The sequence below is a fragment of the Alosa sapidissima genome, chromosome 14, assembly GCF_018492685.1.
Source record: "Alosa sapidissima isolate fAloSap1 chromosome 14, fAloSap1.pri, whole genome shotgun sequence".
NCBI classification, from domain to species: domain Eukaryota; kingdom Metazoa; phylum Chordata; class Actinopteri; order Clupeiformes; family Clupeidae; genus Alosa; species Alosa sapidissima.
This window is the reverse complement of record NC_055970.1, coordinates 12,403,214-12,425,038: the sequence shown is the minus strand read 5'-3', so window position 1 is coordinate 12,425,038 and position 21,825 is coordinate 12,403,214. Positions and strand designations below refer to the sequence as shown.

Here is a 21,825-nt window from a genome sequence, read left to right as displayed (position 1 = left end):
CTAGGCTAAACGAAGACACAACAGTGAGCCTAATTTATCAGTTTATCCATTTATTAATTTCAACAGCAAATTATAGCCTACATTGGCCTGTAGGCGGCTCAAGTCCATTGGTGATGCTCATGTAGGTCTTCAAAGCCTCCCAGAACATGAGTAGGCTAGAACACTTAGGCCTACTCATAAGTGTCAGGACCATACTGTAAAAAATAGGTCAGGACGCAGCAATGTCTCCCTCTGCATCTGAAGTTCTGATCTCGAGCTGACATTATCAATCGCTTGGCACCTTGATGCAAGCTGAACTGTGTTTGATAGCCCTCCACCTCTACATCCGCTGATAAAATGTGATCACCAACACTGCGCCAATATATCAGGTCACCCCTCCCCCCCCCCCCCCCCCCCCCAACCCCCCACGCGTGGTTCAGCCCAACAAAAACAGTAAAAAAGGCAAAAATCCAATATTAACGATATTGGAAAACAGGTTCTGGGAGGGTGTTTGGCTCGGGGTCATGGTGCAAAGGACCCTAGGGTGAAATTACTCCGAACCATCGCTTTAAGTTTTAAAGCAATTCTCTGAACAATTTTAGGACAATTTAAAAACGGTAGAGTACAGAATAAGTGCATCACGTGCTGTTTTTAAACAGTTGAGTGTTGTCAAAGTCCTTTTAGGCAAGTCCCTCCACTCGGCGGCCATATAGCAACGCTTTTTGGGCACTCATCGGCATCCTATTCAGCAGAAATGCGCGTGCGCAAGGCTTCACGACACCAATCTTGCTCCAGCGGCGAGTTCACAATACATGATTGGCAAGATGTCATCACAACACACCATATTGGCTCAATGTATTCACATCACACCACATGATTGGCTCAATGTATTTACATGTCGACGTTTTGCCGAGGAAGGGGTGGGATATGTGTAGACAGGGTGCGATTTGTGTAAAAACTAGAGGGGGGGATGATTTTGAATAAGTTTGTAACCCCCTCCATTTTTTTTTTTTTTTTAATGAACGAACGATTCATAGCCTAGTAATGTCATGGCTAATAATAGCCTATATTCATTTTGCCACCTTTGTAACATTTACCTTTATCTTAGTTTTAGTTTACCGTTGATGTATGACTTTAAAGGAGAATTCCGGTGTGATATTGACCTAAAGTGTATTGAAACATGATAACGAGTGTGAACGCATGTCTCATAGCCCATCTCGACTTGTCCCCTGCACTCCAAAATCTGGCGCTAGTTAGCCGATGCTACCAACAACTTTTTCAGTAGTGGTGCTTCGGCATCGGGCTAGCCATGCAAATAAATCACTGTTTTACACCCATTTACGAGGCTCAATGTATCTCCACACTTCATTGGTAGACTTCCTAGGGCCCTGACATTTAAAACGAGACATTGAGAACTTTGAAAAAGCACTGGTAGTTTACTTACAAGACGATTTATACAGACAGTATCTTCACGAAGTTTAACGTTTGCAGCCATCTTGAATTTAGTCACGATAAGTCGAGCAACGAGTAAGAATGAACAGGTATGATAAGGGATCAGATTCCAAAAATAATTCAGTGGAAATGCATGGATTCCAGTTTCTTCCAGTAGCAGCAACTGGAATCCATGCATTTCCACTGAATTATTTTTGGAATCTGATCCCTTATCATAGCTGTTCATTCTTACTCGTTGCTCGACTTATCGTGACTAAATTCAAGATGGCTGCAAGCGCTAAACTTCGTGAAGATACTGTCTGTATAAATCGTCTTGTAAGTAAACTACCAGTGCTTTTTCAAAGTTCTCAATGTCTCGTTTTAAATGTCAGGGCCCTCGGAAGTCTACCAATGAAGTGTGGAGATACATTGAGCCTCGTAAATGGGTGTAAAACAGTGATTTATTTGCATGGCTAGCCCGATGCCGAAGCACCACTATTGAAAAAGATGTTGGTAGCATCGGCTAACTAGCGCCAGATTTTGGAGTGCAGGGGACAAGCCGAGATGGGCTATGAGACATACGTTCACACTCGGTATCATGTTTCGATACACTTTAGGTCAATATCACACCGGAATTCTCCTTTAAATAGCGAGTGTGCTTGGTATGATGATCAGCTCCTCTAATGCAGGGTAGGACTACGTTTTGACAAGCATACAAATTCACCTTGTTCTTGCCCCATCTGAAATGACTCCTCTACTTTTGCTGCCTCCATCCTTTCTGTATTTGTTATGTAAAAAAATGTTGTATATGATGGCACTGAAGTCTTGAGTTAGTGAATTGGCTAACAGTGTTAGTTGGTAACCAAATAGCACACATTGCACTACACGCTGCGTACTGTAGGCTACGTGCCTTCTCTCTCCTGCTGATTTGCGTTCAGTAGCCAAGTGCGTAATATTGCAAAAGTTGAAAAAATAAAAGTGTTTATTGTAGCCTGCAGAAAATAAATAGCCTACTATCATACTGTCAGTTAATTGGCTACAGTGCAGTGAAGTTTGGAGAGTAAAGTTATAGGGCAACTTGAAGTTTTATGAAAATAATTTAAGAACCAGAACATAAAGACAATGAAGCTTCTATTTCTTGCAGCTGTTAAAACACCCGCTAGATAGTTTAAATACCCACCAACATTCATTTTTGCAGTACAGATTATTTCTGAAAGTTATTTGTCTACTAGGCCTAGCCTACTGGCTGATTTATCAAACGAGTGCTTTCTCGTTCGTCCTCCGCAAACTACAGGTGTTTCGGTAGAGAGCCATTGAATAAGCGATGCCAAGCAATTTCTGTAACACTTTTTGTGACATTCAGCTAATATCTCCTCATTTAATGTAAGTTCCTTCGGACAATAGGCCTACGTTCTATACGTGGAGTTGTCCTCCATCTCAGTTGCATCAGTTTTCTAATTTTGAAGGTTCTAAAATATGACGATATGCTTCACTGAATCCTTCTCGTTTTCTTTCATTTGTCCAGCTAACTTTTCCATTGAAACTAGCCATTTATGATGGATTACATAGTCGACATTCTGAAATGTCCTGCACGATCAAGGCCAAATTAAGTTATCACGCAGCCACTGTGTCAGCAGCATGAGTGCTGACGGTGACAGTGCGTTTCTGATGTCAGATTATTATGTAGGCGATGAAAATAATTAAGCAGAGGGGAGGATATCAAGACCAGAGGGGGGGGAATCCCACCCATCCCCCCCTACAAATCGCACCCTGTGTGTAGACAACGGCCATATTGGCGTTACAAACTAACCCCATGCATTTCTATGGAGGATTTTTTGAGTGCTGTGTCTCCTCATTAGAAAGTCTCTGGTTTTTTACTGTAAACATTTTGTGTGTGCTGCAGTTCAGCATTCTAAAATAGATTTGAGAATTGTTTTTTGAACAGAGTAATTTTGTTCAAAGCAAAGATTCTAGAACAGAGCTCTGTTCTAGAATCTTTGGTTCAAAGCTATTTGTGGTTGCTAAGGAAACCGTTATCCAGCAGGATAAGTTGGTTGTCATTGCCAGAGGAGTGGAGTCTTTGGTGGAATAATCTACCTTTCCTTGAAAAGTAAGTCTTACTTTATTCAATGTCAAACAGCTAAATAATGTATTGCTTATTTTATTTGCTGATTAAATTGACTGTGATCTGTTGGTAAATTTAAAAGCTTTAGAAAGCTTTTAGATGCCAGCCAAAACTGAGAAAAATTAACAAGCTCTCTGCTAGCTAGATAGCGCTAGTATAGCATGATTTGGTTTAGCATAGCATGTTTGTGAAAGCTGGTGAAAGCAATAACATTAGCAATAGGTGATTATTAGTTAGCCTGTTATCGTAAAAGCACATATTACCGCCCTTCCCCTATTTCCTATTACATGTATGTGTCACTTAAGCACCCACACAATTGTGTATCTAAATTAGCTATCGGAACTCCCCCTATTACCGTCGGTCCCATATTTCCACCGTCTTCCGTGTATGTGTCACTTAATATCCATTTTTATACAAACCAAGACAGCGGACTCCTAAAAAAACGCAACCACCCACACCATAGGTGTATCTAAATTAGCTATGTACCAAAAATGACATTTTACCGTGACTCGAAGAGCTGTAAACAGTGTTGTAAGGCTGCTTGTACAAATCCACTTGAAGCTCCAGTGGAATTTTGATTTGCGACGAGAATTCTCGGTCTAACCGTTGATGTGCCGTGGATGTGCCGCGGAAATAGGCACCCACCAGCCCAGCACTAACTCCGTCAAAATCGGATATTTCAGGCAGTAAAAGCCCCGGTAAGAACCAAACCAGATTTTGTTCAAATCTACACACTTATGGCTACTAAAAAGTGTAAAGTTCATTTATCAAATGTTATTTTAAAGTATTAAAAAAAACAAGCTTAACAACAACTTAATTTAGCCTACATTGTCCACGGCTAGCTGCTAACTTGAATTAACTTAACTCAACTTAAAGGGGAACTTGGCAACTATTTCAACGTAATAAACCCGTTTAGATTTAGATTTAGGTGTTATTTCAGTTAGCCTATTAGCTGGTTTGATGCTCATTGAGCTCAATGCAAATCAAACCAGCTAATAGGCTAACTGAAATAACACCCACGCCAATCTCTAGGTATGGTGAAGGGTATGTGATGATGTGGGGCTATTTTAATTCCAAAGGCCAAGGTAACTTTATCAGGATGCACAGTATTCTGGATCCATGAAATAACTGGCCTTTAAAAATAAAAATCTGCCTGTCTCTATGGGAATTTAACATAGGGGTGGGAATACTTATGACCCCTGTATTTTAAGGAAGAACATTTATTTATTTATGATACATTATTCATTCACTAAGAAAATTGGTGTCCTTAAAGGTTAGATATTTCCTCATTTTTCACTTAAGGCATTAAGATCAATTTCCAAAAGATGATTTTATATTCCTCTTTTCAGTCAACTTTAGCATGGGTGCCAATACTTTTGGCCATCACTGTATATCAAGAAAAAATAACTCACGTCTCATGCTTTTTTTTCTTTATATTTTTGTCTTAATGTCACTAGGAAGCATGCCAGTAGAAATATAGGCTATATTCATATTTGTAGGTGATTGTCTGGAATCTGGCAATATGAGAACCATTATGGTGGGATAGGCCTACTCTGGCTAAACAATTTACAAAAATGTTTGTACTGACATAAATCGTTGAGTATAGGCCTACATTATAATTTTGGCCCAAAGTTGTAGACCATGTAGAAACTTGTTGCAATTGGCCTACCGATGCTAGTTGTCACATAAATTCATTGTTAATTTTCTCGCGAACCATTTATCACAGCAATTTGGCGCTAATATCATTGGAAAGCTTAGATTCCGGCCGTTCACGTGATATCTGCGTATGATATGCTATCTGTGTGACGGGTTTTCCGCAATTTTAGTTTAACCTGGACTTGAGCAGCTGGCACGTTTGTGATGAATAGTTTAATAATTCCCCCGCACAAGTGGTTTCATTTCAAAGATTCTACCGCGCTGCTATTCCACCAATCGAAATAGCCTACCAGAAATATGGGCATTCTAGAACATCTTGGAGGTCTGAGCTGAGCGCTTGCTTTGACTGGCTTGAGCCTGTTCGTGAAGGGTGCGCAACTGTACGTTTGGTCAGTGTTTTCTTTCTTTTATTCCAATTTCGGGTCTGTCAGTCACAGTGAAAACCGGGGACTTTTCCGGGGACAGCTCCAGCCGGGGACAGGTCACCGAAATCGGGGACTGTCCCCGGAAACCGGGGACGTCTGGTCACCCTAGACTACCGTCCCAGAAAGATAAGTGATAAACAAGAAACTCATTTTAAATCGTGTTTCTTACCTTATAACATCCACATAATTCTGCCAAACTTATGCTAACCGTTCGCTAGCTTGTAAACAAATCCATGTGCTTTATTGTTACCTTTTCCCACAGTTTGAAATAGCATAATGGCAATTTCTCCAGCAGAGGGGGAAATCCTGCCAAGTTTCCCTTTAACCTGATCTGAAGTGGGTTGGAAAAATAATAGATGCCTCCAGCTAGTTAATTAACATTAACGTTCATTTTAGGTAATTTGTACCAACGTGTTTATTTACAATCCGCTAGTGCATCATGCTTAACAACGCCCCTTAGCTGTTGTAAAATCAATTTAACCTAAGGTCTCTCGGGACTTAAAACTGTTTCATAAAGGCACAGCAAGGAGAACTGTAACGATGTAGCACTAACGTTATCCATAATAACCAAGAAAGAATTGGCAATTCAATCCATGTTTATTCTATTTTTTAACCCAAATTATTCAAATTGATTTTAGGATTGCATTGTCACTTTGCAGATTAAAATACAATTTGTTGGAAATTATAGCAAATTGCAATATTAAATTACATAATGAATTGGCAATTGCATAATGTAATGTCTTTTTGAATTGCATATTGCAGATTGCATTCTCATTTGAATTAAGCTACACATATGCTTCCATACTTTGTCGTTAATAAAAGAAAAATGTAAATGTTGTCATATTAGGCTATTATTTGCCTTATGTGTGGGTTGACAAGGTAACTGACTATGACCATACATTTTAGCAGATGCAATGTCCTATATCCAATTATTAGCCTACTCATTGCGTTGTAGATGAAAACTATTTTAAAACGCACAGGCTGTAGTTCCTACCTGTAGTCCATGACAGCGCAACATCTGGATATAACCTATGTCTCCCCAAGTGATTTAAAACGAAACAAATGTCAATTACTTATTTAGTTTGCTTTCTTGCAACATTGACATGATTAGGCTATGCATTTGATTTAAATGGCCAAGGCTGCCAGTCGAGGCAAAAGCCAAATATCCAACAACAGTTGCAGACTCTTTGCCTGCTCGAACCACAATACCCGAGGGATGTGCGCGTCTATCGGTAAGTCCAACTTGCGTTGGCTTGATTTTGTCTGCCTGCAAATGTAGCCTAGGTTTAACCGGGTTTAACAAACTGCATGCACACTGGGTGCAGCAAATATTTCAGCTATCCACAAGTTTCTTACATCCCATATGTCTACTTAATTTTAGTAATTTTCGTTGGCTAGCCTATTGCATAATACAACCTGTCCAAATATAGCATTTAGGGTTCATTATTTGTGTAGCCTAAAGTGACTCAATATTGATTCGCATTGTTTATTATCACATATGAACATCACATTAAATAACCTAGGACTTCAGAGACAGGGCAAATTCTTCCACCATTCCCAAAATGTTATCCCAACCAATGAAATAAATTTGCGCTTATAAGGAGGTGAAGCGTGTTCCCGAACAACTTCTTTTCCTCTGAGGGAATGTCCAATCTTCATCAACGACATACCGTTGTACCTTACGTTGTCTCCATCTGTAACGTGGAATCTAATAGGCTAATTCTAGCTGGTGCCGAAAACGAACACCCATGAAACGCCATTTTTGTAAAGATGGCTGCGGTCAATTTTAAACTTTTTTGGCTGAAGTAGCTAGCCTAGCATGGTCCATTGAAATTAATGGGGGCGGGACTTAGTCACTCTCTCCAGTTATATATAATACCTCCATGCTGCAGACAGATCTTGCAGTTGCCTTCCACGATCTGCACGATCTGAAACACGCCCTCATGACGTCATTTCAAAGACGTGATGGGGTCTAACCTAGCGTTCATGGGCTTCGGAAAAACCTTTCTCCGAGTGAAAACATCATCATTCCGCGTCATTCACGTCACTTAATAGGCGTGTTCGACTTGAGGCAGATCTGTGCAGATCTGACTTGATGTGATGCATGCTGGGTTAAACACAATGCATACTGGGATGGACGCAATGCTTGCTGGTTAGAAATTCTGTCCGACTTCTGTCAGCCGAGGAGGGACTTACCACCGTGACACCATGTCACATGACCTTAAAATATCGTGGGAGTCTTAGCCTGCAGACAGATCTTGCAGTTGCCTTCCACGAGCTAAAACACGCCCTCATGACGTCAGTTCAAAGACGTGATAGGGCCATTTAGGAGGAATGTCCTCATGACGATTATGACGGGAGTCTCATGCTGCTTCCTTATGTTGGAATATGCGAAAATAAACAGAAATCGAAGGGATACCTTCTTATACGTGATTTCTGCAACAATGGTAGGCTAGCCTACTGAAAACGTTTGGATATTCTGTTATTTTCTGCTGTTGGCTAAATAGATACATATAGGGGAAACACTTGATATTGAATTTATGTGCTACAATGCAGGCCTGTTAACTGTATGACAACAGTGGTTTATTTAAACTACATCATAAGAATTTATTTCGTCAGTCATCATGCTCATTTTAATGAACAGAATGAAAGTTCTGCTGTGTTTATTGCAAACAACATTCCGCGATATCTCCCGCGATGTCTCCCGCGAGTCACGTCAGGCAGACTGTAGCCTGTCTGTCCGGGATGAGCTGCCCTCTGTTCTCCTCCCGGCTAGCCTCTGAAGATCACGTTTACGTAGAAAGCCAGACCAAGTCAGATCTGCCTCAAGTCGAACACGCCTAATGTATGAGTCAGAGGTCGGAAACTGGGGCTAGATTTTGCTAACAGAGTTGCCCAGTTAGGCGCTCATCATCACTTTTGTCGTCACGTTGTAGTTCGTTTGTAGTCCATGTGGCCTTTCATGTCCAACAGTTTTAATGTGAACTTGGGAATTTGCCGTTTTTGTCACTTGAAAGCTGCATATCTTTCTTTCACGAGCATCTTACACTATATTTATACAGTTGTTTGTTTAGGATTAGTGAGTGTATAACCTTTGTTGTGGCATCCGTGTTTGTCACACATTCTGATGGCAAAGCACATGAACACTTGCTGTCGGAAAAACAAAGTAGCCATGGGGGCGGTCCTTGTCATTCCGACGTGCCCTGAATGCACCCATAGACCTCTCCGGAATAAGTCCCGCCTCCGAAACATCCGGACCCACCCAACTTCCGGTTGTCGAATGTTTATGGGAAATAACATGGCATTTCGAAAAATCGTACCTGTCAAACTCTGTAGGTGACAAAGTAAAAAAAGCCGATTGGCCTACATACTTCTGCTATCTGGTTTCCACTGGATTTTTTGATTGTCGGTGGCGTTAAAGTAGTAAACGATTATTAATGCTAACCGGGAGCTAGTTCCGATGTACGCGGGCGGAGGAGGGCGTTAGATCTCGCTCACAACCAGTCACAACCTAACGTGATGGTCATTTTCACGTGTGATTCACGAGTGATTTCAGTGGTCTATAAAAGTAAATCGTTTGCAAGGTTCAGCCTCTTTTCAACACGACTTAACTTTGGTTTGACTGTGCTGAGAGTTTGTTGGCTGTTATTGAGATATTTGAAAAAGAACGAAATCGCCAACAAAGACACTAAAGACATGACGAGACGAGATTTTTGTCTTTGATAAGCAGACTAGGAATTAGGGATCGACCGATGTGTTTTTTTCAGGGCCGATACCGATATCAATTATTACCAAAACAGGAGGCCGATAACCGATATGTAAAACCGATATGTCAGTTGTCAAAAACACTCTGCCTCAGTGAGAATCCTAAACTTTGTCTGTGTTCAGTCTTCGATCCTGATTGGCTGCATTCGTGCTAACTAACAAATCAGACGGTGTAGTGGGCGGGACAATGCTCTCGACCACAGAGTAGCAAATGCAGGGAGTGAGAGACGCTTTACAGACAAAGTAGCGCGTTTCATTCTTTATCCATTTCAATATCGGCTTATCGGTGGAAAAATGACCGATAACAATTATTATAAAAATGCTAAATATCGGCCCTAATAATCGGCCCGGCCGATAATTGGTCGACCCCTACTAGGAATCAGAGGCAGAGTCGTTTAGAGTCGATAGCTTTATTTTGCATGACCTTGATCAGAACAGTAACATTTTCAGAATGTATTAACAACCTATCAAACATGACGATTTCACGCAGGATTAGTGCCACCTCCGTAGACAGGCTCTGGTGCCACAAACTCCATTTCGGTGAAGACAAACTATGAAACATTGCCGTTGCTATGCAACCTTGACTCAGGGAGACGCGGCGTCCGAAGCGTGCGTTAGCTTAGTGCTTCGTACTGATATATTTCTACTTTAACGGCACCGACAATCAAAAAATCCAGTGGAAACTAGATGGCAGAAGTGTGTAGGCCAATCGGCCCACCATTTTTTTCTACTTCGCCACCTACAGATGTTTGACAGGTATGATATTTTGAAACGCCATGTTATTTCCCATAGACATTCGACGCCCGGAAGTTGGGTGGATCCGGATGCTTCGGAGGCGGGACTTATTCCGGAGTGGTCTATGGCATCCATCGAACATGATTCAGCCAATCACAATCAAGGACCGGAACTATCAGTTTTAGAAATGTTTATATTTGTGTTTATGGTTCTAAGCTGACAACTTACAACAATTAAAAAAAAAAAAATAAAGTAAAAATAATGCTGGGCAGGAACGTGTGATGAATAAGGCCCTGTGTCCACCAATCGCATTTTTTGCGCTGACACTCATTTTCAGACCACTTCCGTCAAGTGTTTATTGAAAGGGGATTATAGGCCTACCTCTGTGATTACGACAACGTCAGAAGCTCTAGTCGGTTACCGTAGCCCAGAGCCGTATAAAGGTATACGGCTCTGCCGTAGCCTAGCCCAGAGCCTTATTATCGTCTACCAGAGGGAAGGAGGTTTAACAGTTTGTGACCAGGATGTGAGGGATCTGTAGAGATTTTTGCTGCCCTTTTCCTGACCCTGGACCGGTACAGGTCCTGGATGGAGGGAAGGTCAGCTCCAATGATCCTCTCTGCAGCCCTAATTGTCCGTTGCAGTCTGACCCTGTCCCGTTTGGTGGCTGACCCAAACCAGACAGTGATGGAGATGGAGATGACAGACTGAATAATGGCTGAGTAGAAAGTGGTCAGCAGCTCCTTAGGCAGATTAAACCAATGATGGTGGTGTCATCTGCAAACTTTAAGAGTTTTACAGTTGGGCTCTTTGAGATGTAGTCATTAGTGTAGAGGGAGAAGAGCAGTGGGGAAAGGACACACCCCTGTGGGGCGCCTGTACTGATGGACCGGGTTTTGGATGAGAACTCCCCAGTCTGACATGCTGCTGCCTGTCAGTCAGAAAGCTGATGATCCGAGGCAGACACTGAGTGAGCTTCTGATGTAGGAGTTCAGGCATGATGGTGTTCAACGCCGAGCTGAAGTCCACAAACAGGATCCTGGCATACGTCCCTGGGGAGTCGAGGTGGTGAAGGATGAATTCAGAATCAGAATCATTTATAGTTTTTTCTTTTCCACATGAAAAAGAAAAGACAAGGAATTTGACTTGGTGAAATGGTGCAAGACACATAAGAAGTAAATACAATATAATATAATATAGGCCTATATACTAATATGACAAAGTGCAGATGCAGGGACAAAAACACTATGCAGAAAGGGGGGCTACATTTTGTTAAGGAGACCAAATGCAGAGGGGAAGAAACGTGGCGTGAGGTCCTGGTCATGATGGACCGCAGCCTCTTGCCAGGGGGGAGTGTCTCATAAAGACTGTGTCTGGGGTGGGAGGGGTCTTCAGCAATAATCTTTCCTGCCCACCTCAGGGTCCTGGAGGTGTACAGACTTTGGAGAGAAGGCAAGCTGCAGCCAATCACTCTCTCAGCAGAGCAAATGATGCGCTGAAGTCTTCCCCTGTCCTTGGCAGTGGCAGCAGCATACCAGATGGAGATGGAGGAAGTGAGGATGGATTCTGTGATGGTAGAGTAGAAATGCACCAACATCGACTTTGGCAGGTTGAATTTCCTCAACTGCCGCAATTAGTACATCCTCTGGTGTGCTTTTTTGATGAGGGAGCTGATGCTCCCACTTCAGATCATGTGAGATGATGGTTCCCAGGAAGCGGAAGGACTCCACAGTGTTCACTGGGGAGTCATGGAGTATGATGGGGCTAGTAAGGCAGGATTCCTCCTGAGGTACACAACTATCTCCACAGTTTTTGCAGCATTCAGTTCTATATTGTTGTCACTGCACCAGGTTAACAGACTGTCAATCTCTCTACTGTAGGCAGACTCATCTCCTCTAGAGATGAGTCCAATGAGGGTGGTGTCATCCGCAAACTTTAGGAGCTTGACAGACTTGTGACTGGAGGTGAAGTGGGCAGAGAGTGGAAGAGTTGGGAGAGAGTGTCCTGCAACCTAACTGGGATGATGGTGTTGAAGGCAGAACTAAAGTCCACAAAAAGTATCCTGGCATAGGTGCCTGCACACTCCAACTGCTGGAGGATGAAGTGTAGTGCCATGTTGACTGCATCATCCACAGACCTATTGGCTCTGCAGGCAAATTGCAGGGGATCCAGATGGGGGTCGGTGATGGATTAGAGGTGGGACAGCATGAGGCGCTCAAATGACTTCATGACCACAGAGGTCAAGGCTACAGGTCTGTAGTCATTGAGGCCTGTGATCTTTTTTGGTACAGGGATGATGGTGGAGGCCTTGAAACAGACTGGTACATGGCATGTCTCCAACGAGGTGTTGAATATGTCGGTAAACACAGGAGACAGCTGATCTGAGCGGCCCCGCTGCTTTACAGGGGTTCTGCTTCTTAAAAACACTGTTTACATCTCTCTCTAAATTGCAGTCCCATATTGATGGCATCATCCACCGATCTGTTTGCCCTGTAGGCTATGCATTGGTGATGGCACCAAATTAAAAAAGTATAATGTTCTGATTGGGGAAACTTTTAGTTTCTTTTTCTAGTTGATATAGACGGTTCACTCAATTTAAAGGCAATTGATGACAACAACTGGATAACAATAGCCTGCCCTTGCTTGCTCACTGGGGAAAAAGAGTTATCTTACTGAGGTTCTTACCTTGCCTGAAAGCTAGCCAGCTGAGCTGACGTTCACAAGTCAGTTCAGCTGTTCTGTCCTCATCTTTCTTCTTCATGCATATTGTCTTTCAGAGTTTAAAGTGTATGTAGCGACTTGATTCCAAAGCAAAGCAGTCGCTGAGAGACTAAGGTATGGGTGTAGCTGATTGTATGACGCGCTGTTCCAAACAAAATATCCGCTGAGATCCAGATGCGTTTGACGGGTTTATTGAAAAAGGTAGTCCAACTTAATCCAGTAATCCAGTAATAATAACGTGCTCAAAGTAAAAAGAAAATGTAGGCTAAACAGAGTTCAACAGCGGAGCAGCGGAGCAGCGTAACAGCGGTCAACAAGAAATACGGCCTCCCCGTAACTCACCCTCTCTCTAGTTAGGCTACTTCCGCCCGTGCCTGTGCACCTGCCATTAAATTAATTGTTACCGCCCCCAATTACCGTGATAAGCAAATTAAACAACAAAAGTAACAAAATATAATAACCCAAGTAACCCAAATATAAACCATTAAACTATATTACTTAACATTTCATAATAATCAGATTGTATATAATAATAATAATAATAATAATAATAATAATAATAAACACCTTCATGGCTCCTACAGTGTATATGTCAGGTTAAAAACATTTTTCACAAATGAAGGGACATGAAGCAAGATAGTAGTGAGTAGTGATTTTTCTTGAAAAATCAACTTTAAATACAATAGAACAATATTTACAGTTATTTTTATAACTGAATTTATGAACATTCCAGACACAGTGATGACCTCATAAGAGGGACTCCAGCAAAGTTGAGCATAGGGGAGAGTGGGTTTTAACTGCATTTTCTTTTACACTGATAAGGCCAAAAATGTCCTCTATGACATGCCAGTGGTTCATAAGCATGAGCCTGAATGGCAGGGACAAAGTAAAGACGAATAGGCTACAAAATGTAGGTAAATCATGGCCATCAGTGGGAAATTGATTAGGGGTGTGAGTAGGATCGGATCACTATTAGTATGTATCATGGCTTCAAAATGGCAGTTGTGTCATTTGCCATCACATAGGCTTTCTATAAGTAGAATTAGATAGCAAATTAATAGTCTGTCTATAGCTAACATTAGTTGATAAGCAGATGGATATATAAAGAGCAAATGTGTGGTAGCCCATATACACTGATGGTTTTATAGTCAGGTCTCTATTAGTTAGATAGCCTGTGGTGTCATTTATAAAAAATATAGTGGGCTAAGTTAGGTTAGGCTATGAACCCTATTGCTAACTAAAAAGTCAGTTCATGATAGTAGCTTAGTCAACACGTTATCATTTTTGCCAAACGACAAAAATAGTAATCCAGATTTCACTTGAAAATCAGAGTAGCTCCTGTTGACAGGTCTACGTTAGCTGCCAGCTGCAGACAACACGGAACGGTTCGCTTGAAGGATCCATAGCCTATACTAGGCGCTGCCAGCTTTGGATGCAACTTTGCCTGACAGCCCCTCACGTCGACTCGTCCAGGCACTTAGGCACATATTTTGTTTATTTCTGTAGGCTACTGTCTGTCATGTTCAATAATGTGGTTATGTACAGTAGGCCTATCACTATTTATGACTGAGGAGACTACGTTAGTTCAGCCAGAAAATAGTCTTCAAACTCTTAAAGAAGCACTATGTAGGTCTGGTTATTCCTATTCAGGTGCAGGTGTATTGCTATTAGGCTTCGTTATTTTTTGACTCCCAAAATGGCGGCGTTAATATCAGAGAGGGTTAAAGCGGAGCGAGAGGCGCAAACGTTCGACAATTTCCGCATTCGATTATTGCAAGGGGGGGGGTGGGAAATCCCCCTTTATGCAGACCAGAGTAAACCCTCGCTGCACTAATGTCAATGGAGAAATGTAATTTTTTGGCGTTCGGATTTGTAATAAAATAACTTAATATCAGACCATGCTGCTGCCAGTTACTGTCCGGTTGTTAGCGTGCTAGCTAGCCTCTTAGCTAAGGTAACATTTTAAACGGAGAACTTAAGTGTAATTTCTTTGAAATGACAACTAGCTGAATAACATTACTGACATAAAGTTGATAGTTTATACTCAAGTGAATTTGCAACAGTATATTAAGTTTAAGCAAAGTCCTTCAACTACTAGTCACTTGTTAGAGCATAGCTGTATTGCCATAGCTACTCCCATCCACTTGTATAGCATTTTAAGCTAGCGTTAGCTAGCTAGCTAGCTCGGTTCACATGACTAATTCAATTATTCATATCATGTCCTAAAGAATGATTCATTGGTATCATACATGATTATAGACAATAATACTGTGAACACAATTATGTTTATCTGTTCTTATTGCTTATTAAGAGAGAAAGTTTATTTAGTGACGTAAGGTGACACTCCCACTTATGCAGACCGGAACTGTCCCGTTTTGCTCCCATAGTAACGAATTACGTTGCTCTATCTTGCTAGTAATCAAGGATCTTTGTTAATATCTTTATTACAGTGCATGAAAATGCACTGTTCTGTTATCCGAAGTCTTCTTCTTATTATTACAGTGCTGTTATCCGAAGTCTTCTTCTTCTTCTTCTTCTTCTTCTTCTTCTTCTTATTCTTCCCACCAAATTTCTAATTCAGCTTTAACCGTTTAACGTAGAAACTTCGTAACTTCGAGGAAATTACCAGTGCATGAAAATATAAACATACTGTATATTAACATAAAATGCAAAACAAACTTTTATTTGGAAACAGTTGGCAGGAGTCATAGTTGATAACAACTGACAGTTGAAATGTCTAAACAGTTAAATAGTTGAGTAGTTTAAATAGTTAAATTATTTAATAGTGAATTATTGTAGTGAGGACATTTATTTTGAAACAGATGTGGGCAGAGGAAATAGGAACAGAATCTGTAGTCTTAAGAGAGCCAGATTGTATGCTTAAAGCCTGAGACAGAGTATATAGTTTAAAAGTGGAAAATAGATAGTATAATGGATGTTGATAGACAGAAAGTTGAATGGATGTTGATAGGCAGATTGTTTAATGGATGTTGGTGGATAGTTTAATGGGTGGATGAGTGAATGGTTTGAAGAGGATGAATGGATAGAAAGTTGGATGGAATGTGCCTTATATCCTTGTAGAATGGAGAGACACAGAGTGAGTATTATTTCCTCTAGAGTGAGTATTATTTCCTCTGCCCACAACTGTTTCAAAATAAATGTCCTCACTACAATAATTCACTATTAAATAATTTAACTATTTAAACTACTCAACTATTTAACTGTTCAGCCATTTCAACTGTCAGTTGTTATCAACTATGACTCTTGCCAACTGTTTCCAAATAAATGTTAGTTTGGCATTTTATGTTAATATACAGTATGTTTATATTTTCATGCACTGGTAATTTCCTCGAAATTACATTTTGTAGTTCTGGTTGTTATGGGAACAAGGAATAGTGACATAGGTCGGATTCCGTAGCCTAGTTGAAAACACCGGTAACCTAGCAACAACGCAATAACTTCTAGCTGGTAGATCCACTGTGGTAGATCGGTCGCTATATGTCTGCGGCTCTGCAGCTGGATGGACACAGCTCTGCAATTGGTGGACACAGGCCCTAATGTGTTCTATGAGAAGTTGTTGCTATGTTGCATTCTTTTTATTTATTCACTTTTCATTTGCTGATTAAATTGACTTTGTTTAGAGGGTTTAGATGCCAGCCAAAACAATGACAATGTTTTTTATTATTATTATTATTATTAACAGGTAAATTGTCATTTAAAGTAATATCCATTAATCTTCAGTTAAAATTGTCTATGATTTTGTTGACAATATGTTACTTTGTGACCAATTTAACATTAGGGTAAAACATCTGTTTTTCTTTCAGAATAGCTGAAAATGGCAGGCATTTTCTCTAGGGTTCTGTCCTCTAGGACAAACATTATGTCTGTGATAGGAGTAGGAACTGTTGCCACAGGCTTACTGTTGAACCAGTATCAGGTCAGCGCAGGGACAGGGGTCAGAAAGCTCTATCCTCCCAGGTAAAGCAGTATTTTCCTTGCAGCTCGTATACTGACACTCCAGTGGGTCACTGACTTGAGTATGTTTGATTTCCATGGTCAGAAATTAGGCTTAAAACTTCCCCCATGTATACGGACGACTTAGAATTATATTAGCGTGAAGGCATTGCAGATAGTCGTTTCCAAATTGCCTTTTGTACACATCACATTTTTTTTTGTACTCATATCCATGGCAGTGCAGAGTACCCTGATTTGCGAAAACATCAGAATTGCATGGCCAGTCACCTCACGCCAGCCATGTATGCCAAACTATGTGACAAAAGAACACCCGGAGGCTACACTCTTGATCAGGCCATCCAGACTGGAGTGGACAACCCAGGACATCCTTTCATCAAGACCGTGGGCTGTGTAGCAGGCGATGAGGAGTCATATGAGGTGCTAAGGAATCACTGTACACATTGTGAACACAGCTTTGCCTATCCTAAATGTTAAAATGTACTGCAGCGGTGATTCTTAACTTTCTCTATTTGCATATATGTTCTTCTTAATTATACAAGTGATTATGCTCTATTGATCAAAACTAATCTGACTAACTTCACTACCGGTCATCTAAAATAGTTAATTTATACACTCAATACTTGTTCTGGCTGCTTTTGCACAAATTACTTCATCAATATGGTGTGGTATGGATGGAGGCACTCAGCCTATGGCACTTGCTTATGGAAGCCCAGGTTGCTTTGATAGCGACCTTGAGGTCATTTGTATTGTTGGGCCTGGCGTCTTTCATTTGCCTCTTGACAGTAAGCCATAGATTCTCTGTGGGATTAATGTCAGACAATGTCTGGCCAATTAAGTACAGTACAGTAATACCATGGTAAGCAAACTGGACTTCAAGCAACTTGGATTCTGTCCCTCTCCACTCTTCCTCCAGACTCTTGGAACATTGATTGGACCCTGATATCCAAATGAAATGCACATTCTGTTTTTATGCGAAAAGAGGAGTTTGGACCACTGAGCAACGGTCCAGTTCTGTCTTGCCCAGGCAAGACGCTCTAACCTTGTCTCTGATATAGGAGTGGCTTGAAACTAGTAATACCACACTTGTAGCCCATTCCACGTTGTGGTGGCTCTTGATGCAGACTCCAGCCTCAGTCCACTCCTTGTGAAGATCCCCTACGTTTTTGAATCGACTTTGCTTGACAATCCTCTCAAGGCTGCTGTTATCCTTGTTGCTTGCACACCTTTTGCTACAACACTTTTCCATTCCAGTCAACTTTCCATGAATATGCTTTGATACAGCACTCTGTGAACACCCTGCCCACCAAAGATTCTAGAACAGAGCTCTGTTCTAGAATCTTTGCTGCCCACCTTCTGTGGCTTACCCTCCATGTGGAGGGTGTCAGTGAGCCTTCTGGACAACTACTGTATCAAGTCTGCAGTCATCCCCATGATTGTGGTTGTGTTTACTGAACCAGACTAAGTTTAAAGGCTCAGCAAACCCACATGTCTGTATTATAACCTCTTTACTCTAATATTCTGAGATACACATTTTTGGTTTTCATGACCTGTAAACCGTAATAATCAAGATTACAAAAAAAAATGGCTTGACACATTTCACTTTATATTTAATGAATCTAGAATATATGAAGATCCACCTTTTGAACTAAATTAGGGGGTAAAAATGTACTTTTCCATGATATTCTAATTTTATGAAACCCACCTGTATGTCTTCCTTCAATCACAACAAATTAAAACTAGAATCTGCTGTGATGTTTTGTTGATTGCCAGGTGTTTGCTGACCTGTTTGATCCTGTGATCAAGGAGAGGCATAATGGTTATGACCCACGCACAATGACACACACTACAGACCTGGATGCAAGCAAGGTACAGTGCAGTGCTTTTCAATCCAAAACTTCCTTCTGAAAGTATCTATGTAATTGGGTATACTTAAGGAGATGGTACATAGAATACAATGAAATAGTGTAAAAACATTAAACAGCCACCATTCTTACCACAAGTTTGTTACTGTTGTCATTGATGATGTAGGGCTTTGCTTTTGATCAATTCAGTACCTTGCCCAGTAAATTCAACACCATGGCCCAATGGTAAGTCAAATGGAAATGTCTTCTCCTCCTCACATAACCTCTCTGCTTGCTGATGTTCATCCCACCAGATCCGCTCGGGCGTTTTTGACGAGCGCTACGTTCTGTCATCCCGTGTGCGGACGGGCCGTTGCATCCGAGGCCTGAGCTTGCCGCCTGCGTGCACCCGAGCGGAGAGACGAGAGGTGGAGAGGGTGGTGGTGGATGCACTCAACGGCCTGAGAGGGGAGATGGCTGGCCAGTACTTCAGCCTCACCAACATGACTGATCAGGAGCAGCAGCAGCTCATTGATGTAAGAGGGGAAAAAAATAATACATACAGAGAGAAAGAAAATAAGCCCCTGCTTCAAGAGATCCACATATGGCAATAATAAAAGTCTTAAATGTATTGCCAAGTTGTCAACATTTGATGCTGAGTTGTTTCAGAGCACAGACAAATAACCAAAGGAAAATCTTTTCTGAAATCTGACTTTTACTTTAATTGTTTACAGAGCTGTACTGTCAGCATCCATAACAAAACCTGATTTAGTTTCCTGTTGCGAACATAAATCAGAATGAGAGTGAATCCAGCTACTGATTCTGTTTCTGCTTACAGGATCACTTCCTGTTTGATAAGCCAGTCTCACCTCTGCTGACGTGCGCTGGGATGGCTCGTGATTGGCCAGACGCAAGAGGTATTTGGTGAGTACATGGCCAATGGGATGCCAATGTATATTCACAAAAGGGTAAGCTTGTTAATGGCTGTAAACTGAACACTGCAACAATCTCGCTTCTAGGCACAACCATCAAAAGACCTTCCTTGTGTGGGTCAACGAGGAGGATCACACTCGTGTCATCTCCATGGAGAAAGGAGGCAACATGAAGAGAGTGTTTGAACGCTTCTGCCATGGTCTGCTAGAGGTAAAATATTGTGAGTTAACAAAGCAGTAGTAATAGAGCTAATGCAGCACAGTAGACAGTCGTCTCTTTTCTGTGATCTGGTTTATGGTTATCCGGTTGGTTCAGTTGTAGCTCTTTGTTGGGGTTGACAGGTGGAGAGGCTGATCAAGGAGAAAGGCTGGGAGTTCATGTGGAACAAAAGGCTTGGCTACATCCTCACTTGCCCATCCAACCTGGGCACTGGCCTCAGGGCTGGTGTGCACGTCAACCTGCCCCGCCTGGCCAAGGTGAGCTCCTTTCTCCTTTCAAGTCTTCATCCAGTGCATCTGCTATAGACCCTTTCAAGAGAGTTCCATTATCAGCATCATAGTTGGCCCCACAAGGCTTCCGTTTTAACATTCCATATGTTATCTTAATGCAGAGGAAGTAGATTGGGAACCAAATAGAACGTTCAAGCATTGTTTTTGTTTTTATTATTGAAAGGGTCTATAAGATTGGACCTGTGGTGTGTTGATTGGTGTTTTTGTTTTTAGGACCCACGATTTAACCAGATCCTGGACAGCCTGAGACTGCAGAAGAGAGGCACGGGCGGTGTGGACAGCGCTACCACAGGAACCACATTTGACATCTCTAACCTGGACCGACTGGGCAGATCTGAGGTGAGATAGCCCAGGCCGGGAACATGCCTGCTCTTATAATACATTTGAAGTTATTTTTTGTGATATTGCGAATGGCGACACTGTGAGGAAAGAAAACTATCAGACTTGACTGACAATAAAGTATGATGATCATCATCATCATTTACTTTTAGTCATAATGATTCCACAGCCACTCATGCCTTCAACCTCCCAGTGAAGTGTCTTCACACTGATGACATGAACGCTGAGCCCCTCATGGGTTTTCTTTGCTGCATGCAGGTTCAGCTGGTACAGAGCGTGATCGACGGAGTGAACTACCTGATTGAGTGCGAGAAGAGGTTGGAGAGGGGACAGAGCATCACCATCCCTGCCCCGACAGTGCGCAAGTAGTACCCTAGCAGCACTTAAGCTCCATCAGCACCATCCAGAAGCATCTCAAGAGCCATCATTAGTCCTCTCAACTGGAATTAATTTGGTTGTGTCCACTAAACATTAGCAACAAAGCAAAAAAACATCTCCCACTCATTCACCAGAGCAAAAATGACAAGGATGTTGAAAAGAGCAAGTTTAATTACAAATGTAAGAATTCAATAAAGAGCCATGAATAAATAAAGTGAATAAATCTCCATTCTCTTCTTTTTCACAGTAGATGCCATAATATACAACACAGGGACAGTGAGCACACAGTGAAGCTATCAGTGGGCCACTCTGAAACGCCTCCATTACGACCTGTGGAGAAAAACATGGTTATAATTTCATTAGAGAGCAATTATCTCAGCACATGCCCAGGTCTGGTATAACGTTATTACTGTTGTCAAATGCGCTCCTGGGATAAAAATGGGCTGTTATTGTCTGTTTCATAATGAAACTGAAAGACCAAGCTTCATGTGGAGAGCTGTGCTTGTAAAGTTGATGATTATTTTATTATACTGGACTGATACATTTCAAATGAGGCCTGCAGTGCCCTCTTTAATAACATCTGACCAAAAGCCTGCTTTAGATGCTAAGTTAGCAGGGTCAAGACTGTGGGAAGGTGACACTACGCTGTGTTATTTTTGTCTACCTACACTTTTTAACGTCCTTCGCTTCAGTCTTATCCTTATTATACAAATGAAACCCTATTTTGTACGCTGCACACACACACACACACACACACTGGCCCTGGGTGAGGTCTGACCTCGGTGCTCTAGGATGACCTCCCCTTCGTACAGGGCCAGGTTGAGGGCCTGCTTCTGCTGGCTGTCCAGCTCGGCCCACTGCTCCTCCGTGACAGCAGAGGCCTGCTCCGGGCCCAACCAGGACAGCTGGGATGTGCTCAGCACCACCTAAGCCACACACAGACACATACACACACAGACAGACAGTAGAGGGTGAAGGAGGGTAGGGGTTGTGCTCCTGTTGGGATGCACACT

General features: G+C 41.8%; 2 protein-coding genes across 9 annotated transcripts in view; one reads left to right on the top strand and one right to left on the bottom strand.

Annotated features, from left to right (window-relative positions):
* The first annotated feature begins 3,405 nt into the window (after positions 1-3,405).
* On the top strand, positions 3,406-21,031 carry LOC121682455 (creatine kinase U-type, mitochondrial-like). Of its 8 annotated transcripts, none has more exons than XM_042062612.1 (10): positions 3,432-3,520; positions 16,662-16,815; positions 17,031-17,229; positions 18,583-18,678; positions 18,968-19,189; positions 19,492-19,577; positions 19,673-19,796; positions 19,928-20,062; positions 20,309-20,434; positions 20,693-21,031. In XM_042062612.1, exons 2-10 carry the CDS (start codon positions 16,673-16,675, stop codon positions 20,801-20,803), a joined length of 1,242 nt encoding a protein of 413 aa, XP_041918546.1. In that variant the 5' UTR covers positions 3,432-3,520; positions 16,662-16,672; the 3' UTR covers positions 20,804-21,031. The 8 variants fall into 8 exon arrangements, 7 of the variants coding, with proteins under 7 accessions (XP_041918552.1, XP_041918546.1, XP_041918549.1 ...); XM_042062613.1 differs by having other exon boundaries at positions 3,459-3,520; positions 16,667-16,815; XM_042062614.1 differs by lacking the exon at positions 3,432-3,520 and adding an exon at positions 4,226-4,233 and having other exon boundaries at positions 16,667-16,815.
* LOC121682470 (stereocilin) overlaps positions 20,966-21,825 on the bottom strand; it is a 29,118-nt gene continuing 28,258 nt past the window's right edge. The window contains exons 29-30 of the mRNA XM_042062635.1: positions 21,591-21,738; positions 20,966-21,142 (exon numbers count right to left, since the gene is read on the bottom strand). Coding sequence (XP_041918569.1) covers positions 21,054-21,142; positions 21,591-21,738 — 237 coding nt within the window. The 3' untranslated portion in view covers positions 20,966-21,053. The remainder of the gene's footprint in view (positions 21,143-21,590; positions 21,739-21,825) is intronic.

Coding starts and splice junctions, on each gene's coding strand:
- LOC121682455 (XM_042062612.1), top strand. CDS start 16,673: ATGGCAGGCATTTTCTCTAGGGTTCTGTCCTCTAGGACAAACATTATG. Junction 16,816..17,030: donor AGAAAGCTCTATCCTCCCAG/GTAAAGCAGTAT, acceptor TATCCATGGCAG/TGCAGAGTACCCTGATTTGC. Junction 17,230..18,582: donor GCGATGAGGAGTCATATGAG/GTGCTAAGGAAT, acceptor GTTGATTGCCAG/GTGTTTGCTGACCTGTTTGA.